At 38.1% G+C, this 22,959-nt stretch overlaps 3 protein-coding genes across 4 annotated transcripts; 2 read left to right on the forward strand and 1 right to left on the reverse strand.

Moving 5' to 3' along the window:
- The first annotated feature begins 3,204 nt into the window (after positions 1–3,204).
- Positions 3,205–6,260, forward strand: LOC149947763 (uncharacterized). Its single transcript, XM_090172981.1, has 7 exons — positions 3,205–3,395; positions 3,766–3,843; positions 3,901–4,228; positions 4,291–4,622; positions 4,680–4,943; positions 5,713–5,817; positions 5,877–6,260. The coding sequence occupies exons 1-7, from the start codon at positions 3,363–3,365 to the stop codon at positions 6,012–6,014; spliced, it is 1,278 nt and encodes a 425-aa protein (XP_090029107.1). The 5' UTR covers positions 3,205–3,362; the 3' UTR covers positions 6,015–6,260.
- Positions 6,261–6,528: 268 nt separating this feature from the next.
- LOC149947764 (zinc finger FYVE domain-containing protein 21-like) lies at positions 6,529–7,922 on the forward strand. The gene is made up of 4 exons (XM_090171614.1): positions 6,529–6,703; positions 6,879–7,098; positions 7,177–7,478; positions 7,539–7,922. Exons 1-4 carry the CDS (start codon positions 6,578–6,580, stop codon positions 7,581–7,583), a joined length of 693 nt encoding a protein of 230 aa, XP_090027740.1. The 5' UTR covers positions 6,529–6,577; the 3' UTR covers positions 7,584–7,922.
- A 486-nt stretch (positions 7,923–8,408) lies between these two features.
- LOC149947765 (uncharacterized) lies at positions 8,409–10,266 on the reverse strand. 2 transcript variants are annotated; one of them, XM_090172302.1, is made up of 3 exons: positions 10,223–10,266; positions 9,982–10,139; positions 8,409–9,756 (listed from the first exon to the last, which is right to left on the reverse strand). In XM_090172302.1, the coding sequence occupies exons 1-3, from the start codon at positions 10,253–10,255 to the stop codon at positions 8,424–8,426; spliced, it is 1,524 nt and encodes a 507-aa protein (XP_090028428.1). In that variant the 5' UTR covers positions 10,256–10,266; the 3' UTR covers positions 8,409–8,423. The 2 variants fall into 2 exon arrangements, with proteins under 2 accessions (XP_090028428.1, XP_090028429.1); XM_090172303.1 differs by lacking the exon at positions 10,223–10,266 and having other exon boundaries at positions 8,409–9,617; positions 9,982–10,050.
- Between the last annotated feature and the right edge of the window lie 12,693 nt (positions 10,267–22,959).

A 22,959-nucleotide genomic window follows, 5' to 3' on the forward strand; every position in this document is an offset into this window, starting at 1 on the left:
AAGGGCAAAGGAGGTAAATACACTAAAGTCATTAACCCTTCTATTCGAGATAAGGCTTAATGTCGACTAGGAGTTGAGTCTAGCTTAACACTTCGTGACGTCGTGAATGAAACTTCCGCTGTAAACCACGCCCGTTTCTACGAAAATCATCAGGGTTACCTCAGTCTTCCTTAGACGATTCAAGTGTATGCATATATAGTTTCCTGGTATTACCATGACTAAGCGCAGTTTTCTTGGAAGTGACCCGACCATTGGAAGACTTTTACTGAAAAATAGGGTTAAACAAGCATGTTAAAGGGAATATAACCTCTGGTATTTCTGTCGCCGTCCGAGGGTTCAAATATTGTCCGCTGCCTCTTATGGCTTTTCACACCTGAGGCGCTGATAATCGCTGATTGTGAAGGGAATAAAGGAAATTTATGGGGTCTTCCATAAAGAACGCGTTGGAGGTTCTATTCCCTTCAACCGTCTTGTACAAGTCAACTAAGTTTGGAAATAACAAGATATGATTCCCAAGGTTGACTTGTGACCTATTGACGATAAAATTCCTTTAGAGGGGGTCTGCGATAAATGTGAAATTATATTAAAATGCAAATATTAACATTGATTAAAGGGAATAGAACATCCAACGCGTTCTTTATGGAAGACCCCATCAATTTCCTTTATTCCCTTCACAATCAGCGATTATCAGCGAAGCAGGTGGGAAAAGCCATGGGAGGCAGCGGATATTGGAACCCTCGGAGGGCGACAGAAATATCGAAGGTTATATTCCCTTTAAGCGAACGTCTGGTAATTAACTTTGTGAATACGGGAATCAATTTATCGAGATCATAAATGTATTCATTTCAACCATGTATATCGAACTATATCATTACCCTTTCTACCATCTGGGGCTAAAATGGACGGTGCCTTTTGCGTCTTACGTAATCACTTGAGGCAATCAGGAGACAGGCGATTGTCGTTGACTCCATGCCCAAAACATTTCCGGGATTGCGCGATTTAACCGGCGAAGAAAATGACTCGTGATTCTTAGAACAATTCCTGTACTTTAACAATATTACTTGATAACCATAAATAAAGGAATTTATTATTAATATTATTACCTATTTGCGTTCAATCAAAACGACGTGTATTCAAATTTTTTAAACTAAATTTATCGCTAAGCCTTGGCACTGAAATCGTTGCCCTTCGATACAATTTTTGAGCGGTGGCGCGTTCCCAAATGCTTGTTCTTAAGGTGACGTAATCTAAAATCGAATTATTATTTTCAGTAACTCAAACTACTAAGCTCCTCCCATCCTGGCGACTGAGGCTAGACTACCTAATGCAGTTCGATATTCATGGTTGAAATGAATACATTCATGTCGAGATGTAATGGATTCTTTATGAAAACTGTGCTACACCACTACCAACCTTCTACCGTTAGTCCCGGGAAAAATATAGCTTGAAATTGGCCATAAAATCCTTGCAATCTTCTGCTTCTGCCATAGATATAGGAAACGTATATAAAGGTCTAAATAAAATATTTCAAAGGGAGTGAATACGGAGGTGACAGCTAGCAGAAACGCGTAATTTCTGCAGGCTATCCTTATAAGGCGCTATCTATCGGTAAGAAAGCCCGTGCTAAAAATTATACTAAAAGTCACTTAGTACTAAAGTGCTAAGAGAGATCGCACTCTTGGTCACGTGCCTTCCTCGGTGTCTGCTAGGTATCAATTCCGTATTTTATGTTAGGCTTAGACGCCCCGAAATTTATCTAGACCTTTATATACATTTCGTATATCTATGGCTGCTGCAGCAGATTCCTCAAGGGGGCATAGAACTGATGTGACCATAGAGATAGAAAAGAAATAGAGGCACTATTGTATCTGGCGAAGTTGACCGCGAGTGCCGACCCCCTTTTCGCTAATGTAGGAAGCCATCAGATTACGTGGTGCCATCGACGCGCGGTGAAATGAAATACATTATGCCTTTTGGAAAATCAACTGTCATTTGATATAAACAAGATTTAAGATTTTAGATTTATTTACTGACAACCCTTTTGGAACAGGGCGGCTCACTCACAAACGAGGAGCACAGTCGAAAAAATAAAAAATACATACACAAAACTAGCATCGAATAAAATCCAGGAAATACTAAAAACCCAATCCAGAATTTTACAGCAGAAATAAAACCCGCCAAAAACCGAATTCCAAATAAGCATATAAATAAAAAATACATATATATAATACGATAAGAGCGAAGGAAACCGATTAATTATTATTCAAATGACGCCAAGCGTCCTTGGCCTTCTTCCACAACCCAAGAATCCATTTGACCTGATATACATCTGAACCAGCATTACCGAAGCCTACAAGCACCTCTGTAGGGAGGTGTTCGTGATCCATCCGCCATTCCGAAACACCCGGATGGTTCTCCAAAGTTGGACACGTCAAAAGGATGTGACTTAGGTCTTCGACCTCATGGTTACAGAGTTTGCATGCCAACAAGTCACAGTAAAGTTGGGCCTGTCGTTGACCAGTTAACAAAGCACCACAACGGGCATCAAAAGTAGGCCACTCTGCCACGATCCGTCGTAGAAGGGCTCTGGAGCTGGAACACTTTTCAACTGATATAGAGCAGCGGTTCCCAAATGGTGTTCCGCGGAACCCTGGGGTTCCGTGGAAGGGTCAGAGGTGTTACGAGAATTCGCAGCGCGGCCATCTTTGTTTGTGTCAAGAGTCTTTTAAGATAAGTTAAAAAATGAGTTGGGGTTCCGATAGAATTAGGTGGATAATATAGGGTTCCATAGCAAAAATAAATTGGGAACCGCTGATATAGAGTGTTGTCGTCTGATACGATTTTGAAAACTTGTAACGTCACAGCTGTAGTGTTAATAGTGGCCGCCATGACAGTTACCGTTTTTTATCAGTAGGCAAATTACAATGGTGACGTCGCAGGGTTTCAGACGACAACACTCTATAGGCAAAGGCTACGGTTCTCTCTTATTTCAGCTTTCCACAGTTTGCTTGCAGATTCCCGCACGTCCCTTGTTACAACACAAAGGAAGGATAGATGGCGTTGCAAATTCTGGCCATCTACCGCTTCATACATGCGCGGCGGGGGGGGGGATGAATTTTCCCGGTCAAAAACAGGGGTGCCTTAACGCGGTAATCTTCCCTCTATTTCTTTTCTATCTCTATGTATGTGACGGTAATGGGGGGGATTTTATGAGTAATGGCCGGTCGACTTACTAGGCCTCAATCGCGGCAGAAATGGAGTGCTTGTTAAATTGGATGCTACTCATTTGTGCAGATATAATTTGAACCGCATTTCCTCATAGTTAGACCATTTAATTTTAATTTATATTTTACTATTCTATTATGAATCCAGAAGAAAGAAGACCATCATCTTCGGTAATTGAGAAGTTAATTTAGATTTTTAAAATTAAGCCTTGGTGAAATCTTAGTATATATTTATCACATTAAACAATAAACTCCGCGAAATTGTAGAAAAAGACCAACAACCTAAGAAGGAGAAAACTAAACTTTATTAGTATTAACGAGGTACCTCGCCCAGGCGAAACGACCATTTATTTTTCTTAATTTGGACAATTAAAAGATTTTTTATAATCCAAAATTATCCAACGCACTATGCCATTGCCATTTTCAAGATATAGAGACTATGTTTTAGAATCCAGAATATAGATCACGCATAATCTAGGCCTATACATCTGTCTTTCTATAAAATGCCTTTCTAACCTTTGATAAACTTACCAATTTACAGTTACCAGAAGTGGCTGAGAGTGCCAATGCAAATAGAAGTAATGGGGATGATGATTTTGGAGACTTTGAAGAATCTGAAGTGAGAAATTTGTTACTTGGCTATTTCCACCTCAACAATCTTTGTATTGATTTTTAGGATGTAGCTATTGGTAATGTTTCTGCCGCAGCTGCTGGCCCCTCTCCATGGGCTACATTCCCAGATCTATTACCTGTCCAAACAAGCCCAGCAAATGCAAGTGATGAAGTGGCTAGTTCCTCTCAAGCAGCTGATCAAGAATCTCAATCTTGGCTTGTAAATATATCGGGAGCAAGTGTTGCCAGTGGTTCTGGTGTTTCTGCTCCATCTCCTTTATGCATAGCTGCCACATTTTCATCAGTTTCACCACGAACTGGAAACCCACCTGATATTTCAATTGTCAGTGCATGTGGGGTTTCTTCATCAAGCAGTAATTTCAATGGGCTTGGTATGTCTTTACAATGAGTTTGTTAAGATTTAATAAAAATTTGTTTTAATTATGCTTTGTAGATCCTGTAAGTGGTGACCCATTACAACCATCAATAGTGTCTAGTTCCGGTGCTACTGGCAGACATCAATTTGAAAGTTTAGCTCTCGCATCAGAATTAAGACAGCAAATTGATGCGCTGTCTTCACAAAGGTCCCATTTGGAACAACAATTAGCGTGGGTTAGTCGTGAAAATGATAGACTAAATGCTGAATTAGCATCTAGCAATAGAAGAGTTTCGGAGTTACAATCGCAAGTGGATGAAAATCAAGAGCAAGCTATTTGCAACCAAAGTGCACGCGCTAGTGTCAGTTACGAAAATGATAGTAGCTCATCCGAGCTTCGGCAAATACAGGTAAGCTTATTTGTGACCCAGATCTGACTCTCTAAATAGCTGCGCCTTTTAATTTAGAAAACATTGGTGGAAATTCAAAATTCTCAAGTGGAAAATTCAGAAAATTTAAATCACTTGAGGCACAACTTTGACACCTTATCCAATTCGATAGAATCTAGAATACAGTTGGCTACGGATGAACTGTTCAAAAAATGCTCAGAATCCATAAACCAATTTTCACAAACGTCTGTTGAATGCACACTGCAAATGCAAAAGACTATCCAAACTACTTTGGAGAGCTGTATGAAAAGTCAAAGTGAAGTTGTAGCAGCATCCTTGGTGGTAACTCATTTAGTGGAAATTAAATTACAATGAAAAAAATATACCAAAAACTAAGGGTGTGCGAGTCCTGTTTTTTGAAATTCGAGTCGAGTCTCGAGTCTTAGAAACTTGGACTCGTGAGTCCTCGAGTCCAAATATTAAGGACTTGATCGAGTCCTCGAGTCCTAAAGAATTAGGTTTAAAGCTTTCGAGTCCAATACGAGTCCAGAATGTTTTTAACGAGTCCAATTTGAGTCCTAATTTTTATCGAGTTCAATTCGAGTCCTAAGTTATCGTGGCCAATTCATCTGAAATTTATTTGCCGCTGTTTAAATAATCTTGCCCAATAATAATGGACTCGCTGAGTAATAATGGACTCGCTGAGTAATATTAGACTCGCCGGGTAATTTTCAAATTATCTATTTACTCGAGTCCGCTTCGAGTAATTATGTACCCTTTTCGTGGGAATCGGGTACCCGTGCGAGTAATAAAATTACGTATTCCGAATCCGAGTCCGAGTACTCGGACTCGATAATGAGTACTCGCAATTTTTGAGTACTCGCACACCACTACCAAAAACCAATATTAGTATTTAACGTACAATCACTCTGTATACTCTTTTACGCAAAATTGTTATTCTCTTGTTGACCATACCCTTGTTTATCAAATAAGATGGGTAAAGAATGTTGCGAAAGAGCGTATAAGCCCTATTTGGGTGATTGATTTTGAATATTATAATTTTGCCATAGAAATATCAATAAGACTTGTATTAAATCGTAACAATTTTTAGGAAGTAATGAGGAAGGAATATGGGGGCCAATCTTTTGTGCAGAATGATGGAGTGCTAGCCCAGTTTAAAGCAGACCTCAATTCGTTTGTCCAACAAAATAAAGAAGTAAATGAAATTTTAAGAAATGTCTATCACGGAATAATACTTTTTTTTCCTATCTTCAGATATTAGAAAGAGAAAGGAGAAATCAGTTATTGTCCCTGAGTAGGGCTTTGCAGTCTGCATTAACGCAGATATCTTCTTCTATAAACAGTATTGATTCTGAATTAAATCAGGATGATAGCAAACAAAGCAAATCGTGACACAACCATATTTGAGAGAAAACGATCTACGTAAAAAGAAAGATGCCATCTTTTTTATTTAATCCAGATTTTTTATGGCAGTTCAGAGATAAAACAAACTGCTTTTATACCCCCAAACTATTACCAGTCTGTAAAGGGATCCAAATTTTATTTAAAGAGAATCTGCTTCCTAAAAATGGCTTTTATTTTCAAAGTGTTATTTTATAAGCTTGCACAGAAATAAAGTGTAAATGTTTATCAAGAAATTATACCCACATTTTCTTTTGCCTTATTATCGATGAAACTGATATAAATAGTAAATATAACTACATATTATTCCATCCATTAATTGTCTGTAGTAAATTAAAACTATTTAAAAATTTAATTTAGCCGGTTTTTAAACAAAATATAACTTGGTCTTCACTGAGCTCTTCATGTTTTTGAAAAGTCCGCCAAGATGTACTTTGGAATTTCTTACGTCACTTATAAGACTGTGGAATGAGGGGGCGTTTCTCTTAAATATGTGGACCTTATAGTATTTTTGGAGTTTTTCGTCGGGCAGTTGGTCTTCGAATTTCATAATAATGACTACGTTAGCTAGCTGTAAGAAGTTGGTGAAATCTAAAAGCGGACTCCGTATTGTTTCAAATGACGAATCTGATCATAGTTTGTTCGAATTGAGCGAACCCGATTGGATTGCTGATAAGGAGGTAAGCCTTAGCTGGCTGTTCTATATATACTGAACTAGCTGAAATGTGATTAATAATAATAGCCCTTATAAAGTAGTCTCTCATAATAGCGTTAGCTTCTATTATAATCCACGGTTGCAGCATTAATGAGATTGTCATTAGTGTAAAACTCACATTGATTACTTAATAATTTCAGAGCCCAAACTGCAAAAGCTGCAAAGTTAAATTTGATTTTCTGACACGAAGACATCACTGTCGGAGATGTGGACTGGTTTTTTGCAATAAATGTTCTTCTACATTTGTTGTCTTACCTCGAATGTGCTTCGTTGATCCAGTGAGGGTTTGTGAATCTTGCACCAAAATAACTAATAGGGAAAATGAATTTTATAACACTCACCTAAAATCTCTAATGTCAGGTAGTTATTCTTACGTTAATGCTTGTTTCACAATTTTTATAATTATAAATCTTTTTTCTTTCCACACGTGTTTATTAGGGGCCAATTTTTTGTTGGAGGAAAAAAACAATAATCCAGAGCGTACTAAATCATTTTTTTGTCGACTTTCCTCAAATCACAGAGAGATATTGTTCGATGGGGGTAGTGTCAGTCATCACGATGCACTGCCACTTTCAAACGTTGTAACAGTTAAGAAATTAAAGAGTGAAGATCAAGAAAATGATACTGGAGGTATTGAGATCCTTTACAATGAGGGAGGAAGCAAGCTAAATTTGAAACTCGTAGTGCCTTTGGTCCCAAATCCAAAACAATCTACAAATTGGATCACTGCATTGTTAAAAGTATTTAATTTTTTTGTTTCATTTGTGTTAACGAAGAAAATATTGATGAAAATATTACAGGCCTTGAAAATATTGAAAGAAATGAAACAGCCAGAATTTGAATAGATCCACAATTTTATTTGGGTCTCCAACATTATGGCCAATTGTTTGAATCAAAGGCCTTTCTGCTTAGAGAAATCCTCATTTTATACAAAAGCCATATTCAGCGTTCAAATTTCCATATTCGCTTTGCCTTTACAAGTGTAAATAATGTAAATAAGGTCAAATTGAATTTTATAGTACCTGTTGGAAAAAGTCATGACGTTTGTATAGAATTTTTTGTTAAAAGTTAATCAAAGATCTGTAAATCCATTTGGTATTTTCTCATAAATTACGAAGCTAACAAAGTGCCTTTAATGTTAGATTACTAAAAATGTATAATTCAACCGTTTTGATATTGTTTTAATACCCTACAAAGATTTTAAATAAAAAAAATTCAGTTTTGAAAAAAAAAATCATCTTTATTCATATGTAGACAAATAATATACAGGTTCAACTTTTTTGATTATAATACAATTTACAATTAAAAAAAATATATCATAATTATAGCAACCATTTATTGTACAATTTCTATTGCTTTATATGACCCAGAAGGAAATATGTCAAAGTACATTATTTCTATTGTATTGAACAAAGTCATGTTTCCTTTCAATGCCTTCGTTTTATTGGATGCGGAATTTACTAACTAGTGCTCCAAATGTTCCATGTGATCAGTGGATTGAAAAAAATTCGGATTTTAAATTTTATTTTGGCAAAAAGACTAATCATGAAATGTGTTTATCAAGCTATATTAGTTAGTTTTATTTACGAAAAATATGATTATCTGGTAACCTAAGATCTTTTATAATAAACTTCTGGTCAATATAAAGTTAGAAGAATATTTTCCTTTCAAAAATCCCTCATAATTTATTGCTTAATGTCGAAACTTTTGCTCTTAGACCGTGTATATAGATAAACGGCGGTAATAAGAGCCACTAATGTGGTAGTGCTCATAATGGCGGACGCCGTCGCGAAATTGGTCGATGATAAACAAACTTGACCAACGCTTGATTGGCTAAACTCTGGGAAATCGTCCGCTGAGACAACGACAAAAGATTTAAGAAAATTTAGCGTGGCGTTTTGTTTTCCGTCTTGGTTAATTTCTCTGCGTTTTCGTCCTCCTATTCTCGTTCTGTATCGGCCAAATTCTCCGTGGAAAGCGTGAAGCGCGTGAGCTTTGTGCGGTTTCGGGGTCGAGCCGGCTTGAGTCAATCTCTGGGACGCTGGAGCCGCGGGTAATGGTTTTCGCGTCGATGTTCTCGGTTCTGGTAACAGCGTCGCTGGATTGGGAAGGTTTTGCGGTAATGGAAGTCGTTTCGGTGATTTTAACGTAACCTGACTGAGTGGTTCTGGATTTTCGAGTTTCGGTCGCCTTGTTGCTGGTCGAGATGTGCTAGGTGCGAAGGTCAAGAGCTTTATGATGGTTCGCCTTGGTTCTGGAGTAATGAGAATCGTGTTCGGGATTCCGGAATCAACGCGTTCCCCTTGAATAGATTCCTGTCCCGATGAGCCGATCGCGTCTGGATTGCAACGGCCCTTCGCGCAGGCTCCTTTGCAAACTTCCACATTGCAAGCTAGAAAAACGTCGTTCTTCTCTGGAAACTTGAAAGCGTTGACGAAACCGTACGCTATAACGGTAGCACCGGTGTTTCCGGTATCTCTCGTGCGATAAAATGTTTCTATCAACTTGTCCTTCAACGTGCATCCGTCTTTATCCGTTAGTTGAACGCTCCTGGTTGCGGCGTTCGTAAAATCGGGACCGTCGTAAGCGTAACAATCTTTGACGCTCATGTCGAAAACTCCTTCTTCGTCCTTGGCGTAAATGACTATAGTCAAAATCTCGCCTATTTTAACAACTCCGGTCAACGGAGTAGCGAATGGGCCTTTTCCTCTTTGCAAGTCCATCCAACAATCAATCTTGTCACCGCTAAATGCGACTTCCTGTACTTGCAGCATGTCCACCGAGTATGGACTAAAGGTGACGAATTTGTCGAAGCGCGTTGTCCAGTCGCAACTTATTTTTCTAGCGGAATCCCAGATTTCCTGGACCACGTCGTCGTTCTGAAAGATGATCGTATTTTGGAACCCGACAGTTCCCGCGGTTAAGCCATCCGTTTTTAAAGTTCCGCAAGAAGCCATTGGTATGACAAAATTATACGACGTCCGAGAACTTCGAGGGTCGATTTTTGGGTCGACGTAACTATTGGTTTAGTTTTTATGTTTTGCGTTACCCGATGAGTTAGACGAGTTGTTTACACGGTTTATTTTTTATATAAAAGACGGGTTAGGAAGAAAATGGGAAAATTTGCATTAGAGACGTTTTACGTTTTAAGTTCTTATTTATTGAGGATGTAATTCGTGACTAGTTTAATTAGTGAATATTTTTAAGACGTTTAGTAGTTTTTACGCGTTAGTAATGACTTACCGACATGATGGATCATTAAAGTGACCCTTGGAAAATACGATCCCATTGAACGGGTTGTCGAAGTCCACCCGCACTGTCATCCCAGACTGAGCGCATTGAACGTCCAACTTGGTTATCGTCGGTACTACGGCCCTCACACTTACGACATAAATAAGCACCTGCAAACATTTATATTATAAGTTTTACAAATACTAAACTGTACCGCGTATTCAACCCTCTAGTTGGCACTGTTCTAATATACCTGACTGGAGAGCAACCACGTAGTTGTCCACATGGTCACGTAGTCTTCCTAGCGAAAAAATAAATTGTAACCGATAATCTCTAGCGGGTAGAATTGGGAGATGAGGCACCTACCGTTTTCCACTTTTATCTCTTCTCACGGAGAAAGTGTTCTCGAGTTTTATACCACTGACATAGTTCCCCTTCCTCCAAACTCGTCTTCCCACTTTCCCAAAATATATCGGATAGAAGAAAGAGGATGGATGAATTCTCGCCATTATATTATTTTTATACAGATTTCTCTGTCTTTTACCAACCACCAAGGGTCAAAGCTCCTCAAAGTAACATGACAATGTTAGATCCCACGACGGGTGAAACTAAAGGCGGGCTTAACATTATTAATGCAAATCCTCCCAAAAACACCTTTTTTATTTCATGGTTTTTCATAACGGAATATAATAAACTTACAGATGACAGAAATGCTTATATTTCAAGCTGTCGACTTAAAATTTGTTCTTTTAACATTTTTTTTTAATAACACCATAAGTTACTTAATACACATAGATTACATGACACAAATACATCGGTTAATGAGATTTAGTCGTAGACTTGTTATAAATCACTTAAAGTTGACAGTCCTTAGCCACGATTTGCTTTATGTTGTTATTGGCGAAACAACTAGAGTGTCAGTAAAAATAATTGTACTATAGGGCCTAATTTACAACTAACTCAGTAATCAAATATTAAAATTATATTGTAGTTGAGAATTCAGAATTCTTTTCCCACACAAGTCAGGATTGAAAAAATCTGTGCTCTCCAAAAAGAAACAACACGTTTTTGTTATAAAATCGTTTTAAATCATCAATACTCATGAGGAAACTCCTATAAAAATAAGACGCTGGTACGAGGGGACATCTGGAAAAATAATCAATTCGATCTAAACCATTTGCCCAAGACCTAAAATTCTTCAATTTTAGTCTACTCGTGAATTTTTACGTTTTTCAACTGAATTTGTCAGCAAAAGAATAAAAGGCAAAAATAACGTTTTAAAGCATGCGTTACGGAATAATTTATGAAAAATCATTGAACCATTTAAGTACAAGATCGTTTATTCGATCAAAAATCAGAGCACGTAAGTGATCTATCTAAATAAATTATATGGTGACAACCAGAAGTTACGCATAAAGGTCCAGGCCTATCTGATTAAGTAACAACTACAAGGCGGGCAAAATGGGGTTGTCAAACGACTATAGTCCAAAGCTGCGAAATTTGTTCAAAGGGGGTTCGGACCTAAAATATTCCCGTGTCTCCGCCAATGATGGTAGCAATGACTGTACATGTTATTTTTGTAATAAAATTATTTTTTTCTATGAGCATTAATGTGAAATTTTAATTTTTAATCTGTTAGATTAATGGTTGATAAATTATAATTTCGAATCCCTTCCTGCAGGTTGAATATCATTTTTATTTTATTATTCCAACGATTAATATATTTATCCCAATTACTTTATGCACCTGCCTTTATTAACCCAGTAAGAAATCACGGTTAAATTATGTTAACGATTGTGTTTTGAGAACTCAATTTGTGTAGTCCAGTCTGCGAGGCCAAACCTGAAAACTTTCCAATGGCTTGTCGCACTTTAAGTTTGAAGCGAAAAAAATTATTATGTTGCGTTAAAGATTATTAATTAGCTCATCCCTTACCCATTATAATTCTAAATTGTGTTCACTCATGTTTTTTTATAATATAAATTTATAATTGTACCATTAACTTAAATGTATTATAATCGTTGATACCAAAGGCCTACAACTCATCCATGACTTGGCCTTGAGAATGTAATGGCAGGTCAGAAAAACACTAATTAAACCATTTTTATTATTATTATTATTATTATATTAGGAATAAACAGTAAGCCTGTCCGTTTACTTTAATTATTTCAAATTAACCAAATTCAATTATTCTCTGCATCTCAGAAAAAATTCCACGTATCCCATATGATTGGTTATCATCCATCACAGTAGGTCGTGAATTCCATTGTTCGCAAACAACTACAAAGATATAAACCATAGCTTATTGCAGAAACAGCTTTAGAATCAAACTTTTTATTTATCATACGTATTTATTACCGGTTTTTGACGCAGTAAATATGGTATTTATAATTCCGTTGAGCTATTTTTTTAGGGGCGGTGCCAGGGGGGTAGGCAAGGTTGGCCATGGACCACCTTGAAATTTTAAGGGGTCCAAACAATTTAAAATTATCAAACAAGTTCTTTAAAATTCTACTAAAATCGCTTACAGGGAGCATAGAAATTTAAATTTTGACTTGCCTCATTTTTCTGGCTTCAGCAAATAAATAAGGGGATCAAAAATATACTAACTACCCAAAACTAAAAATAAAATGGTGCCGCCACTGAAATTTTTAATTTATCTTCGTTCATAATCGTAAACAATCCTTCAAAAAAGTGTGTAATAATTACTTTAATAAGTAAATGTTTAAAAAGGTTAGTTTGAAAGTTTTTAAACAAATTGGTTCTTAATGGTTATTTCAGGCCCGTATAGGGGGGGGGGGTGCCAGGTGATGCTCAGCGCCCCAAAATTAATACTTGAGCATCCCCTACCCGACCGACCCCAAAAAATATCGATTGTTCAAGATATGATCTAAAATATTTGTATATTAATCAAAAGGAGAGCTACATCACAATATAATTTCAGTAAATATTTAAAACGTTTTTACTTTAGTTTAAAAAAAATTGTTTCCGCGCGTTTCACTGCACCAAAAGTTTAAATATTGCAATTGAAGAAATACCGAACTAGCCAATCGAAAGTGTTTAGACGGATATAACACTGCCTTGGTATTTTTGGGCTAATTCATAATTTAAAAGATAACAAAATAAAGCCAATTTCGGTATATTTACTAATTTCAGGAGTGGGAGTTAAAAATGACGATTTTTAGTATCAATTAGACATTGGCGCCCCCCAAAAAATTTTGAGCACCCCCGAGTTTTGGCGGCTTGTTACGGGCCTGGGTTATTTATAATATTTTTGAAACATGTCTAAAACTTGCCAACTCTGAGATAAAATTATTGCCGGATTCACCAAACCGTTCAACGTGTCACTTCCGGGGCTCAGATACAACAAGTAGTTTAAATTAATTTACAAACGTAGGAATGCTAATTCCGGTTCTTTTCGCAAAAAGGTCAAAGATCACTCCGAATCTTCCTCTACGCCAGCTAGCTGTCACGCCAATCGAAACCGAGGGTGTTAGCAAATGTTTTATTTATTAAGTACAATCTCGAAGAATAGTTCTTTTTATAAAGGAACGTGGTCTTTTTGTTTTAAGGTGGCTCTTACGTCATAGTCTCTTACTTTTACAAGCCTACGAGCGCGCGCTATACAGTCGCGAGGAATATAGCATTTTTAAGTGCCCGTGTAAATCGCTCGTGTGAAGAATATACTAATAAAGCTGTGCCTTGTGATGTAAGAGCAACTTTTTACCAAGCTGGGCAACACCACTATTTATTTTATAAAATCAACTATTGTTTTTGGTCAGAAAACTTTAGAATATCGAGAGAAAATGCTTGCTTTTCACCCTTGTACGTAGTGGCTCGCTGGTTCTTTATCAGGTCGTAGGTCAATTTTCTCATTTTCGTCGCGACCTTTTACTAAACAGGCAATTAGTTCTTTCAGAAGGGATAATGAGCGTGCCGTCCCGCGTCTGTTTGTTCCCCAGCTGCCTAATTATATTACGTAATGTCGAGATTGATACCACTCGACGAAAGAGAAACTATCATTAGTGATTATTTTATTTTAATGCATAATCATAGGGGAGTCGAAACCTGTCAGTGCCTTTTGATAGTCTCATTTTTATATCCATCCAATTGTGTTTTAAACGCTGGATTTACAGGTTTTTGGGATGAATAATGTTTTTGGCGAGAGTTAACTAGTTTTTTTTTTCTTAATAATGTCAAAGTGACTATTGTGTTCCGAATTTACTCCAGGAAGTGGAAAAAATATATATATTATATTTCCTTTTGGTTAATTTCCTCGGGTGTCTTAGCGGTTGTACATTTAGATTTGCTTTTTTGTAATTTTTAAGCGCAAATTTACTTTTGTTTGCGACTTGAACTCAGGCCGCGCGAATGTTTGTTGAAATTAATGGCTCGACGTTTTCCCACTTTCTCCGTAAGACGATTTTGAGGGCAACTCTTTGAGTGTGACCCTTCTCATCTTTGTGATGAAAATAAATTTAAAATCCCCTCAAAACGAGAATTTAAAGGGTCGTGTTTCGTAGCTGTCCAAAGAGGACAACTTTGCCTTTCATCGGAAAATTCTCGGAGGTGGTCACTAGGTCAAACTCGTTATCACCTTTTCTAGTGGTTGCGTTGGTTATTTTAGGATTTATTTCACCGTCAACTCAGAAATTCCCATTTTATAATATAAGTATATGCAAAAATGTCGGGTGTTATTTGGTATATTTTGGAAATATTAGTGGTTTTGGATTTTAATTTTCAACCTTTAGCCTCCCGTGTGACCAAAGAATTCTTAGAACGCAGAATACGCTTTATCATCCATGCTACAGTCTACAGGTTAGCAGTTCCCCGAAATACATTTTTTAAATTTCACTGTTAAGCCGTCCTTGGCCCTTCTGTGGTCAGGGTGATGACCACAATATCGAATTAGCTCGTACATTTTTCGTAACTTACAATAACACCCTACCTTGCTAATAATGAACAAAATGTCACAGACATTTGAGAAAATAATTATTTGGGAAAATGCCCAATACTAGGGCTTCCCGGGTGCTCTGATGTCCTATTTGTAATGATGTACCAGTTTCCATTCTATCCCTAACTGCTCGAGGGGGCCAGTAGCCAACGTCTGGGGGCCCAAATACCTAAATTGTCGATGGCTCTGTTAAGAAACTATTAAACTATGTGGAATGTTAAAAATAAGAATTAAGTTTCAAAACTAAATGTTAAAAAGATAAAAATAAAAGGTTTTCTTTAAATTGTATTTTGTATTTTTAAACTTGTCTTTCTGTCGTTAATGATGTATTCGTACGCATTATCGAGTTCGACAAGCCCTTGTAATGGCTGCCAGATGAGACCGGGGAGCCCCGCATTGTTCACGGAGGCTCCTTTTCTAGAAGGCCCAAGACACGTGTTAAGTGTTACCTCTTGGGAGGAGCGGAAAGCGAACGAGCGGGGCTTAAACGGTATCTTCTGGCATTCAATGAAAAAGAACCACTGTAAATCGGAGAAAACTAATGCATTGACTTTTCGGATGCCTTGTAAAAAATAAAAGTCCTCAAAAATAAAGCTATATTTCTCGGTTTTAAATAGACTCTGTTTCACTAGTTATTTCACCAATTCGATCAAACGATAGTTTAGTGGATTGTTTCAGTCCGATTCGCTAAAATCAAACGCTCTCCTAAAATTAAAATTTGATATCCCTTTATTGATTAATGTACTACTTACTATTTTAACCCTAACGTTTGAACGGCTATACCATAACTAGTGGTAATACCCACAATTTTTATTTTACATCAAACCATTACGCAATTAGCCTATCTGATTATTACTATTTTAATTGCTGTTTTTGATAGAAGAAAATAATAAAAGAATATGGCATTGTTACTTTCTCAAAGACTCTATTGCAATCAATAGCGAAGTATCTCTACTTACCTTCTGAGCAAAAATATTTATTTATAGGAACAATAAAGCATAGGTGTCATCAGGAAACTATATAGGTATACACTGGGAATGTCTAAGGAAGATTTTTACGGCCGTGATGAAGCTCGTAGAAACGGGCGTGTCTTAAAGCGGGAAAACTCACCAGAAAAACTCTCGCGCCTCGCTACCCTAATTCGACGAAACCTCGTCATTAAGCCTAGTCATGGTTATTATATTATTAGCTTACCCGATTATCTCTTTTATAACCATACAAATACCTGAAATTAGGTATCACTACACTTCTTTCGCGAAGAGCATTATAATTACTTTAAAATATTAAGTACGATAACAAATTGAGGTTTTTAAATTCATTGTTTTATAAGCCTTTTTTTGCGCGGGAAGATCGCCTATTTGTTACCATGACGACGCATTCTTTTCGCGTCAAACCTGGAGCCAATGAATTTGAAATGTCGTGTTACGTCTTACACTTGACGTAGTTAAGCCCCGCCTTTTTCTCGCCGCGCTTTCGTTTCACCGTCCCAATGGAACCTTAGATATTCCAAGTGTATTAGTGTATACCTCTATAGCAGCGGTTCCCAATTTTGTTTTGCTATGGAACCCTAAATTATCCAACAAATTCTGGCGGAACCCCAACTCATTTTTTTACATATCTTAAAAGACTCTTGACACAAACAAATATGGCCGCGCTGCGAATTCTCGGAACACCTTTTGGGAACCGCTGCTCTATAGTTTCCTGGTGTCATTGAATCACATGGAAGTGATACTGCAATAAAGGCTAAATATATGACTATCGTTCAGAAAAAGGGATATATATTTAAATTGAAAAATTAAAATGAATCTATATAATAAAACTCTAAGGCCTTTTCGTGGTTGTTTTCTCCCTCGCCACTGAGAAGAGAGGCGCCGCTGACGGTGCGGTCTGCGGATCGGACTGGGGATTTGCGGACAACCATATCCCGTTCTCTTTTCGTATCTATAATCTATATAGTCACTTCGCCCGGCGGTTTTCTCCCTCGCCCCTGAAACACGAGGCGCCGCTGACGGTGCGGTCTGCGGATCGGACTTCGGATTTGCGGACAACCATATCCCGTTCGCTTTTCGTATCACATATCTAAACAAGTTCGCCAAGAAGGCGATAATATTATTTCGTTGCCCGTGTTATAGTTAAACAGGGCTGACATAGACTTGAGCGGAGCTTTCTAAACGAAATTGATAGTTACGTGGTTTTGCTCTAAGAAATGATTTACCTGGTTTTAGCATTATAGACTCTTGGAGGAAAGAAGGTGTTTCTGGAGGGGATAATACAATACCTCTAGCAGAGGCGGTGAGTACTTAAGCGCGACAAAGGGGGACAATGAAAATCCTACATAAGCTATATTTTATAGAGTTCTAATCCAAAAATTAGTTGGTAAAAAAAGCGAATAGTGATCATTTTCGGGAGAAAGTATTGAAGCTGAAAATACCCACCATGTAAAATTTCCCAAACAACAGAGCTCCGGTCAAAGGATTAGCAACTAATTGTTAAAGCAGTGAATTTCTTTCACTATAGTGGTGACATCTCCCGTTGTCTACATGTAACACTTGGTCTAACGGAATGGCGGGGATTCAAGTGTCGTCTAAGAAGTAAAATTTAGTTTATACAAAGAAAATAATATAAGAAAGTTGTATAGTGAGACGCTAACCGTCAAACTAATTGCACAGTGTAAAAACGAACAATTATAGCAGCATCCAAAATTCGCTAAACTTCCACTTTCAAAGTGGGAAGTTAGTTGAAAGAATAAAAATGCCTAAACAAAATGGTCAACGAAAGTTGTTTAGTGTGAATGATACGTTACTAGATAAAATTTAAAATTGAAACTATTAAACAGATCATATTGTACAGAATTACAATTATAATCATCACAAAATAATACTTCAGAGCCCGGATTTGAACCCACGACTTTCCAATAGGCAAAATAACGGATGTGTGTTATAAAAATAAAAGTCAGGCTTAAGACATGAATCAAATATTTATTTAATTAATTGTCAATTCATTTACGAAATTAATACTCCCTTTAAACTATTAAATTTAAACACCATAAGAACTCTAATGAAATATTTTATTTAAATAAGGCTAAATTTTAATTTAAATAAGCCTAAATTTTCATTTAAATAAGGCTAAATTTTTATTTAAATAAGGCTAAATTTTCATTTAATTAAGACTAAATTTCCATTTAAATAAGGCTACATTTTCACTTAAATCAGGCTACATTTTTATTTATAAAGGCTTTGGATTTAAAAAGGATAAATTTGTATTTAAATAAGGCGAAATTTGTATTTAAATAAGGCAAAATTAAAATACGAAATATATCTACCATAACAATTCTGATTAAATAATTTAATAGACGCTTCAATATAACCTCTGACCTTCTCTTCTGTGATCACGCGCTTTCATGTCGTCCTACCAAAGACAAGGTGGACGCACGCATAGCCTTCGCGACCGAGATTTTCGCGTCGCTTCGCGTGATGTTAATGATAATGTGCTCAACATCACGCGAAGATCTCTCGCCAAGGCTGTAATAATAATAATAATAATAATCAGCTAGGCTAATACCCAAGGCAGCACCTTAGGCCTAAGTCATCAAGCGACTTTTAAAGCTATTAATTCAGGTGGCCGGGTTATTTAACGCCAAACCGGACAAAATTCTTACTTCACACTATAGTATACTTTTCTACTATATCTCATAGTTTCGTCTCACAAGCTAGCATACTTTAAGAAAACGAGTATACTTTGTACCCGCGAACTAGCATCCTTGCGACGCTCAAACTTGTATACTTCATACGCGCACACTTTGCAGTGAAGCGTTTTCGCTGACTTACCCCGTCATTCGCTGGCGCGTTATTTGAATCTAATCGCACCTAATTCAAAATACCCGAGATGGTTATTTATCTAATTTATAATACTGATTTTAAACGCCTTCTCTCTTAGTTCCCTTATCTCTTGTGGAGGAGGGGGGGGGGCTGTCTTAAAGTTTGACTTTATATTTATTTATTTATTTTTTTGCATGTCATGTTTCCTAAAAACTCCAAATTCAGAACGTAGGCGACGCCACTATAGTGGAAAACGCTTGCTCTTCACCGTCCGCGGTTTAGTTACCCCGCCCATTTCGTAACGCAAAAGACGGTATAGCCTACACGATGCCAGAGGGTCGAGAGAGTTTCCAAACCGGACAGTGTACCGAAATTGTGCAATAGGCCCCCAATCCCTTCGCATTCCACCAGTGATGGACTGAGTCTTATATTTACTAGATTCAAAAGCCCAACTTGCATACAATACACTCTTTTACGCGCGTCTTTCCCCCCATCAAGGACCCTCCCACGATTTGCTCCACAGGCAGCTGCCATAGACGTACTGCACGTAGCTCTACCGTGGAAAGTTCTTTCCCCCAAAACCCGTTCTCTCGCGTGTAGCACGGTATTGGCGACTCCCATGAAATACGCGCGTAAAAGAATCTATAGCAGACACTGGTCCAAATTTTCCCCGCGCTTCAGCAGTGCAATTAGTGGCGCCTCTAACGGCTGGTCAAAAGCCTTCTCCCGTGTCTCGAAAGTGTTAACAGGTTATTTGTATGGAGACGCCTGTCTAGTAAGCGAAGCGTATATATAGTCTTTGATTTAAACCCTCTTCATTCCTGTACTTTCGTTGCTCTGTAGTGCCAGACCAACTGGTGCCAGTGGATTTCACGTGTTTTGGAAATGTTTGTGGGCTATTGTAATTGGTTTGTAAAATCTTCCAAGAGACCCCTTTCTTTATTTTTAAGCCTAGCTATATTTTGGCGAGTGGCGCCTCGGCTTGTACGTTATCCCCCACCCAGGGAATCCCTTCTTTTCTCGATTCTATTCCCTTTCGCACAAAGACTAAAGCGAAGCGTATATATAGTCTTTGCTTTCGCACAAGGAACTTAACCTCACAACCAAATATTATAGCATCGAAATGGCATCTCCAAAAACCCCAACCCAAAAAATTAACCAATTCGTAAGATTCCAAAATCTTGTCGGGCTTTGCGATAATCCAAGTTTAGGTTTGACTCCCTGGCCGCAAGGGTTGCGTGTCTTATTTTTTAAAAGGACTGTAGGAAGTGCAACACAGATATTGGATATAGCCGCATTCTGCTATCTGAACAGCGTATCGGTCAGCGATGTGTACAAGACGTTGAAATTTACCGGTGCGCATGTAGCGTACGGGGATTGCCGTGCGGCCATCCAGGCTGCGTATGTCAGCTGGGATTCCAGTGTGGATTTGAGGAGGACTATCGTCAGCTATTGTGTGGCTGACAGAGAATTCCAAAACTTGGAAGGGGAAAGGTAAATTTGCATTACATCACTAACTAATTAAGTTATCAGTACCTAATTAAGTTATTTTGCACACAATTCGTTACTTTTATTCTTTAGGCATGCGCAGAGTAATGTTGGTAGCACAAGAAAGCGGGAGATCCCACGGACTGCCACCCCATATCGCCCACAAAATTCCTCGCCTAATCGGCCGGTGGTCTCGCCTAATCGGCCGGTGATCTCGCCTAATCGGCCGGTGTCCTCGACGATGGTCTTACCAAAGTCGCACACAAGGAGGTACAGAGTTAGGAAAGTAAGAAATATAACAATCCTCTTGTCTACCAAAGGAAATATAAAAGTAGAAATAAAATAAAATAAAATCTCTGTGTACATTTAATTTAAGGCTGATTTATTGGAAGGTTTCTTAACAACTAATTTGTCGCGCAAAGCCATAGCTTAAAGGCCTAGGTTTTCTTTGCCTGTCCCCCTTTAAATTAGGTCAACATGTTCAGCGGTTGGCCTACCACTAGGGTATTTGTGCTCCACTAAGTTAATTTAAAGGGGGGCAGGCAGAAAAAAACCTATGGGCCTTTAAGATTGAAACGTCAAAATATTTTAAATTCATCGTGGAAGTTACGGTTGCTATTACACTTATATTTTCTTTGCTCCTAATACCATTTTGAGTATTGATAACTGTAAATGAACCGCTTTATTTTCCTCTAGAAAAAGGCCAATTGGCCTTTCTATAAATTCATCTACGCTTGCCGAACTTGTTTTCATGTTGCTCCTACGTCACGATGCCATAGCTTTATTAGAATAGTTTTGACACGCGCGGTTTTCACGCGCACGTGAAAATCCGAGGTTTCTCGCGCCTTAAGCGCGCGCTCTTAATATTACCGAAGTTAAAGCAGTGACGTAGTAGCTAAGTTAAAACAATAAGGCCACGTTAATTTATAGAAACATCTATTGAAATAAAACCAAAAAAATTGATGAACGATCCAATGCTTATCGATGATGACAGCGATGACGAATTCTACTCCTCTTTACCCAGCCATATTTTAGACGACCAAGGAACGGGAGGCGATTCCACTCCCGAAGCAGAGGTCATAGAAATTGTTAATGAAATTTTAGAAAAATCATCAAAAGAATAGTTATGTTGAAGTCGATTTTTATGTCCGGGCCGTTTTTTTTCTTCTTAAAGGTATTTGGTGTTGATAAAATGTATAATTTGTGATTAAATAAACAATTGATTATAAGGTTTTATTTCTTTTAACGGGGACGTACAAAAGCGTTTGGTATCTTTGGTTCCATATTTCCCCGTTATCTGGGAAAGACTACTCGAAACAAACTATCATAAAAAATTTGCATTTCCAGAATAGCGTCATACTTATATGTATTATGCTACTTATGATACACTCGTCAGCCCTTCGAGGGACAAACCCCCATTTGTAATTTCAACCGACATTCAGTTCGAATTTAATTTTAAATTAATTCTAAGTTTTCCTTTGTTAAAATTCATTTAGGGGAGTGGAAAGCAGTGGCGGACTGGCCATAGAGGAAAGTGGGCCACCTTTAACATCACAGCGTTATAGTTGCCCCACGGGCCGTTCGTGAAGTGGGCCCAGGGCTGTTAATTTAAAGGCCTAGGTTCACCCCTCTTTGCCAAAAAAGGGTTCAAACATCCTTTTTACTTCCCCCGCGAAACCCCACCATTGATAGCGACGGGTCAGCTCGCTCTCCCAACCTCTCCATGTGGAAGGATTAAGTCCGGCATTGTTAGCGCTGTCAAAATTGTCAGCATTAACAATGCCCTTGAGAACCGCGAAGTCCGAATTACGAGGTGACCGTCGCTATTAATACGGGGTTAGTGAAGGGAAAAGCAAAAAGATGTTTGAACCCTTTTTCGACACTGGGGGATGAAATTATCTGAAACTAGGCCTTTAATAAGACCTATTCCATCACTGAAAAAAAGCGATTTATTTGATTCCAGAAATTTCATTAATAATTGGTTTAAATATAAGACTCAGTCCATCACTGGTGGAATGCGAAGGGATTGGGGGCCTATTGCACAATTTCGGTACACTGTCCGGTTTGGAAACTCTCTCGACTTTATTTATTTATTTGCATGGCATGTTACCTAAAAACTCGAGAACGGTCTGCCCTAGAGGTTTAACATTTTAACTCAATGCTCAGGGACTGATTTCCAACTAGTCGCACCTAATTCGAAATACCTGAGATGGTTATTAATCTAATTTATAAGACTGATTTTAAATGCCTCCACTCTTAGTTTCCTTATCTCTTTTTTATATTTTTCCTTATCTATTTTTTTCGGATATTCCGAGAGTTCGAGTGTAAGGGGATACCACTATGCCACGATATTCAAACCAAAAAGGGGTTTAGTCTTTTACAATGGAGCGACAAGCTGACGGGTCTCTATGGGCGTCCACGGAGGGGCTCTCATGTCCCAATCTCGATCGCATAATTTCAGTCCCCGCCCGCGTGGGGGTGGCATCGAAATAAAAAGCGACCCGCGAAACAGAGGGAAACCGAGACTGCGGTAATTCTCGCATGGGAAAAGGGGGAATGGGTGCCTTAGTGGGGAAAAGGGTACCACGGTAATTCTCGCATGGGAACAAGGGGAAGGGGTGCCTTAGTGGGGAAAAGGGTACCACGGTAATTCTCGCATGGGAATAAGGGGAAGGGGTGCCTTAGTGGGGAAAAGGGTACCACGGTAATTCTCGCATGGGAACAAGAGGA

The sequence above is a fragment of the Leiobunum rupestre genome, chromosome 4, assembly GCF_980474605.1.
Source record: "Leiobunum rupestre chromosome 4, qqLeiRupe1.1.hap1, whole genome shotgun sequence".
NCBI classification, from domain to species: domain Eukaryota; kingdom Metazoa; phylum Arthropoda; class Arachnida; order Opiliones; family Sclerosomatidae; genus Leiobunum; species Leiobunum rupestre.

What these genes read in the sequence shown, in the direction of transcription:
- LOC149947763 (XM_090172981.1), top strand. Translation starts at nt 3,363, where the DNA reads ATGAATCCAGAAGAAAGAAGACCATCATCTTCG. An exon ending in CAGTAATTTCAATGGGCTTG is followed by an intron (nt 4,229 to 4,290) that starts GTATGTCTTTAC and finishes TATGCTTTGTAG; the next exon opens with ATCCTGTAAGTGGTGACCCA. An exon ending in CCGAGCTTCGGCAAATACAG is followed by an intron (nt 4,623 to 4,679) that starts GTAAGCTTATTT and finishes CTTTTAATTTAG; the next exon opens with AAAACATTGGTGGAAATTCA.
- LOC149947764 (XM_090171614.1), top strand. Translation starts at nt 6,578, where the DNA reads ATGACTACGTTAGCTAGCTGTAAGAAGTTGGTGAAATCTAAAAGCGGA. An exon ending in ATTGGATTGCTGATAAGGAG is followed by an intron (nt 6,704 to 6,878) that starts GTAAGCCTTAGC and finishes TAATAATTTCAG; the next exon opens with AGCCCAAACTGCAAAAGCTG. An exon ending in CCTAAAATCTCTAATGTCAG is followed by an intron (nt 7,099 to 7,176) that starts GTAGTTATTCTT and finishes CGTGTTTATTAG; the next exon opens with GGGCCAATTTTTTGTTGGAG.
- LOC149947765 (XM_090172302.1), bottom strand. Translation starts at nt 10,255, where the DNA reads ATGTGGACAACTACGTGGTTGCTCTCCAGTCAG. An exon ending in CGTGGTTGCTCTCCAGTCAG is followed by an intron (nt 10,140 to 10,222) that starts GTATATTAGAAC and finishes AAATGTTTGCAG; the next exon opens with GTGCTTATTTATGTCGTAAG. An exon ending in TTTAATGATCCATCATGTCG is followed by an intron (nt 9,757 to 9,981) that starts GTAAGTCATTAC and finishes CTAAACCAATAG; the next exon opens with TTACGTCGACCCAAAAATCG.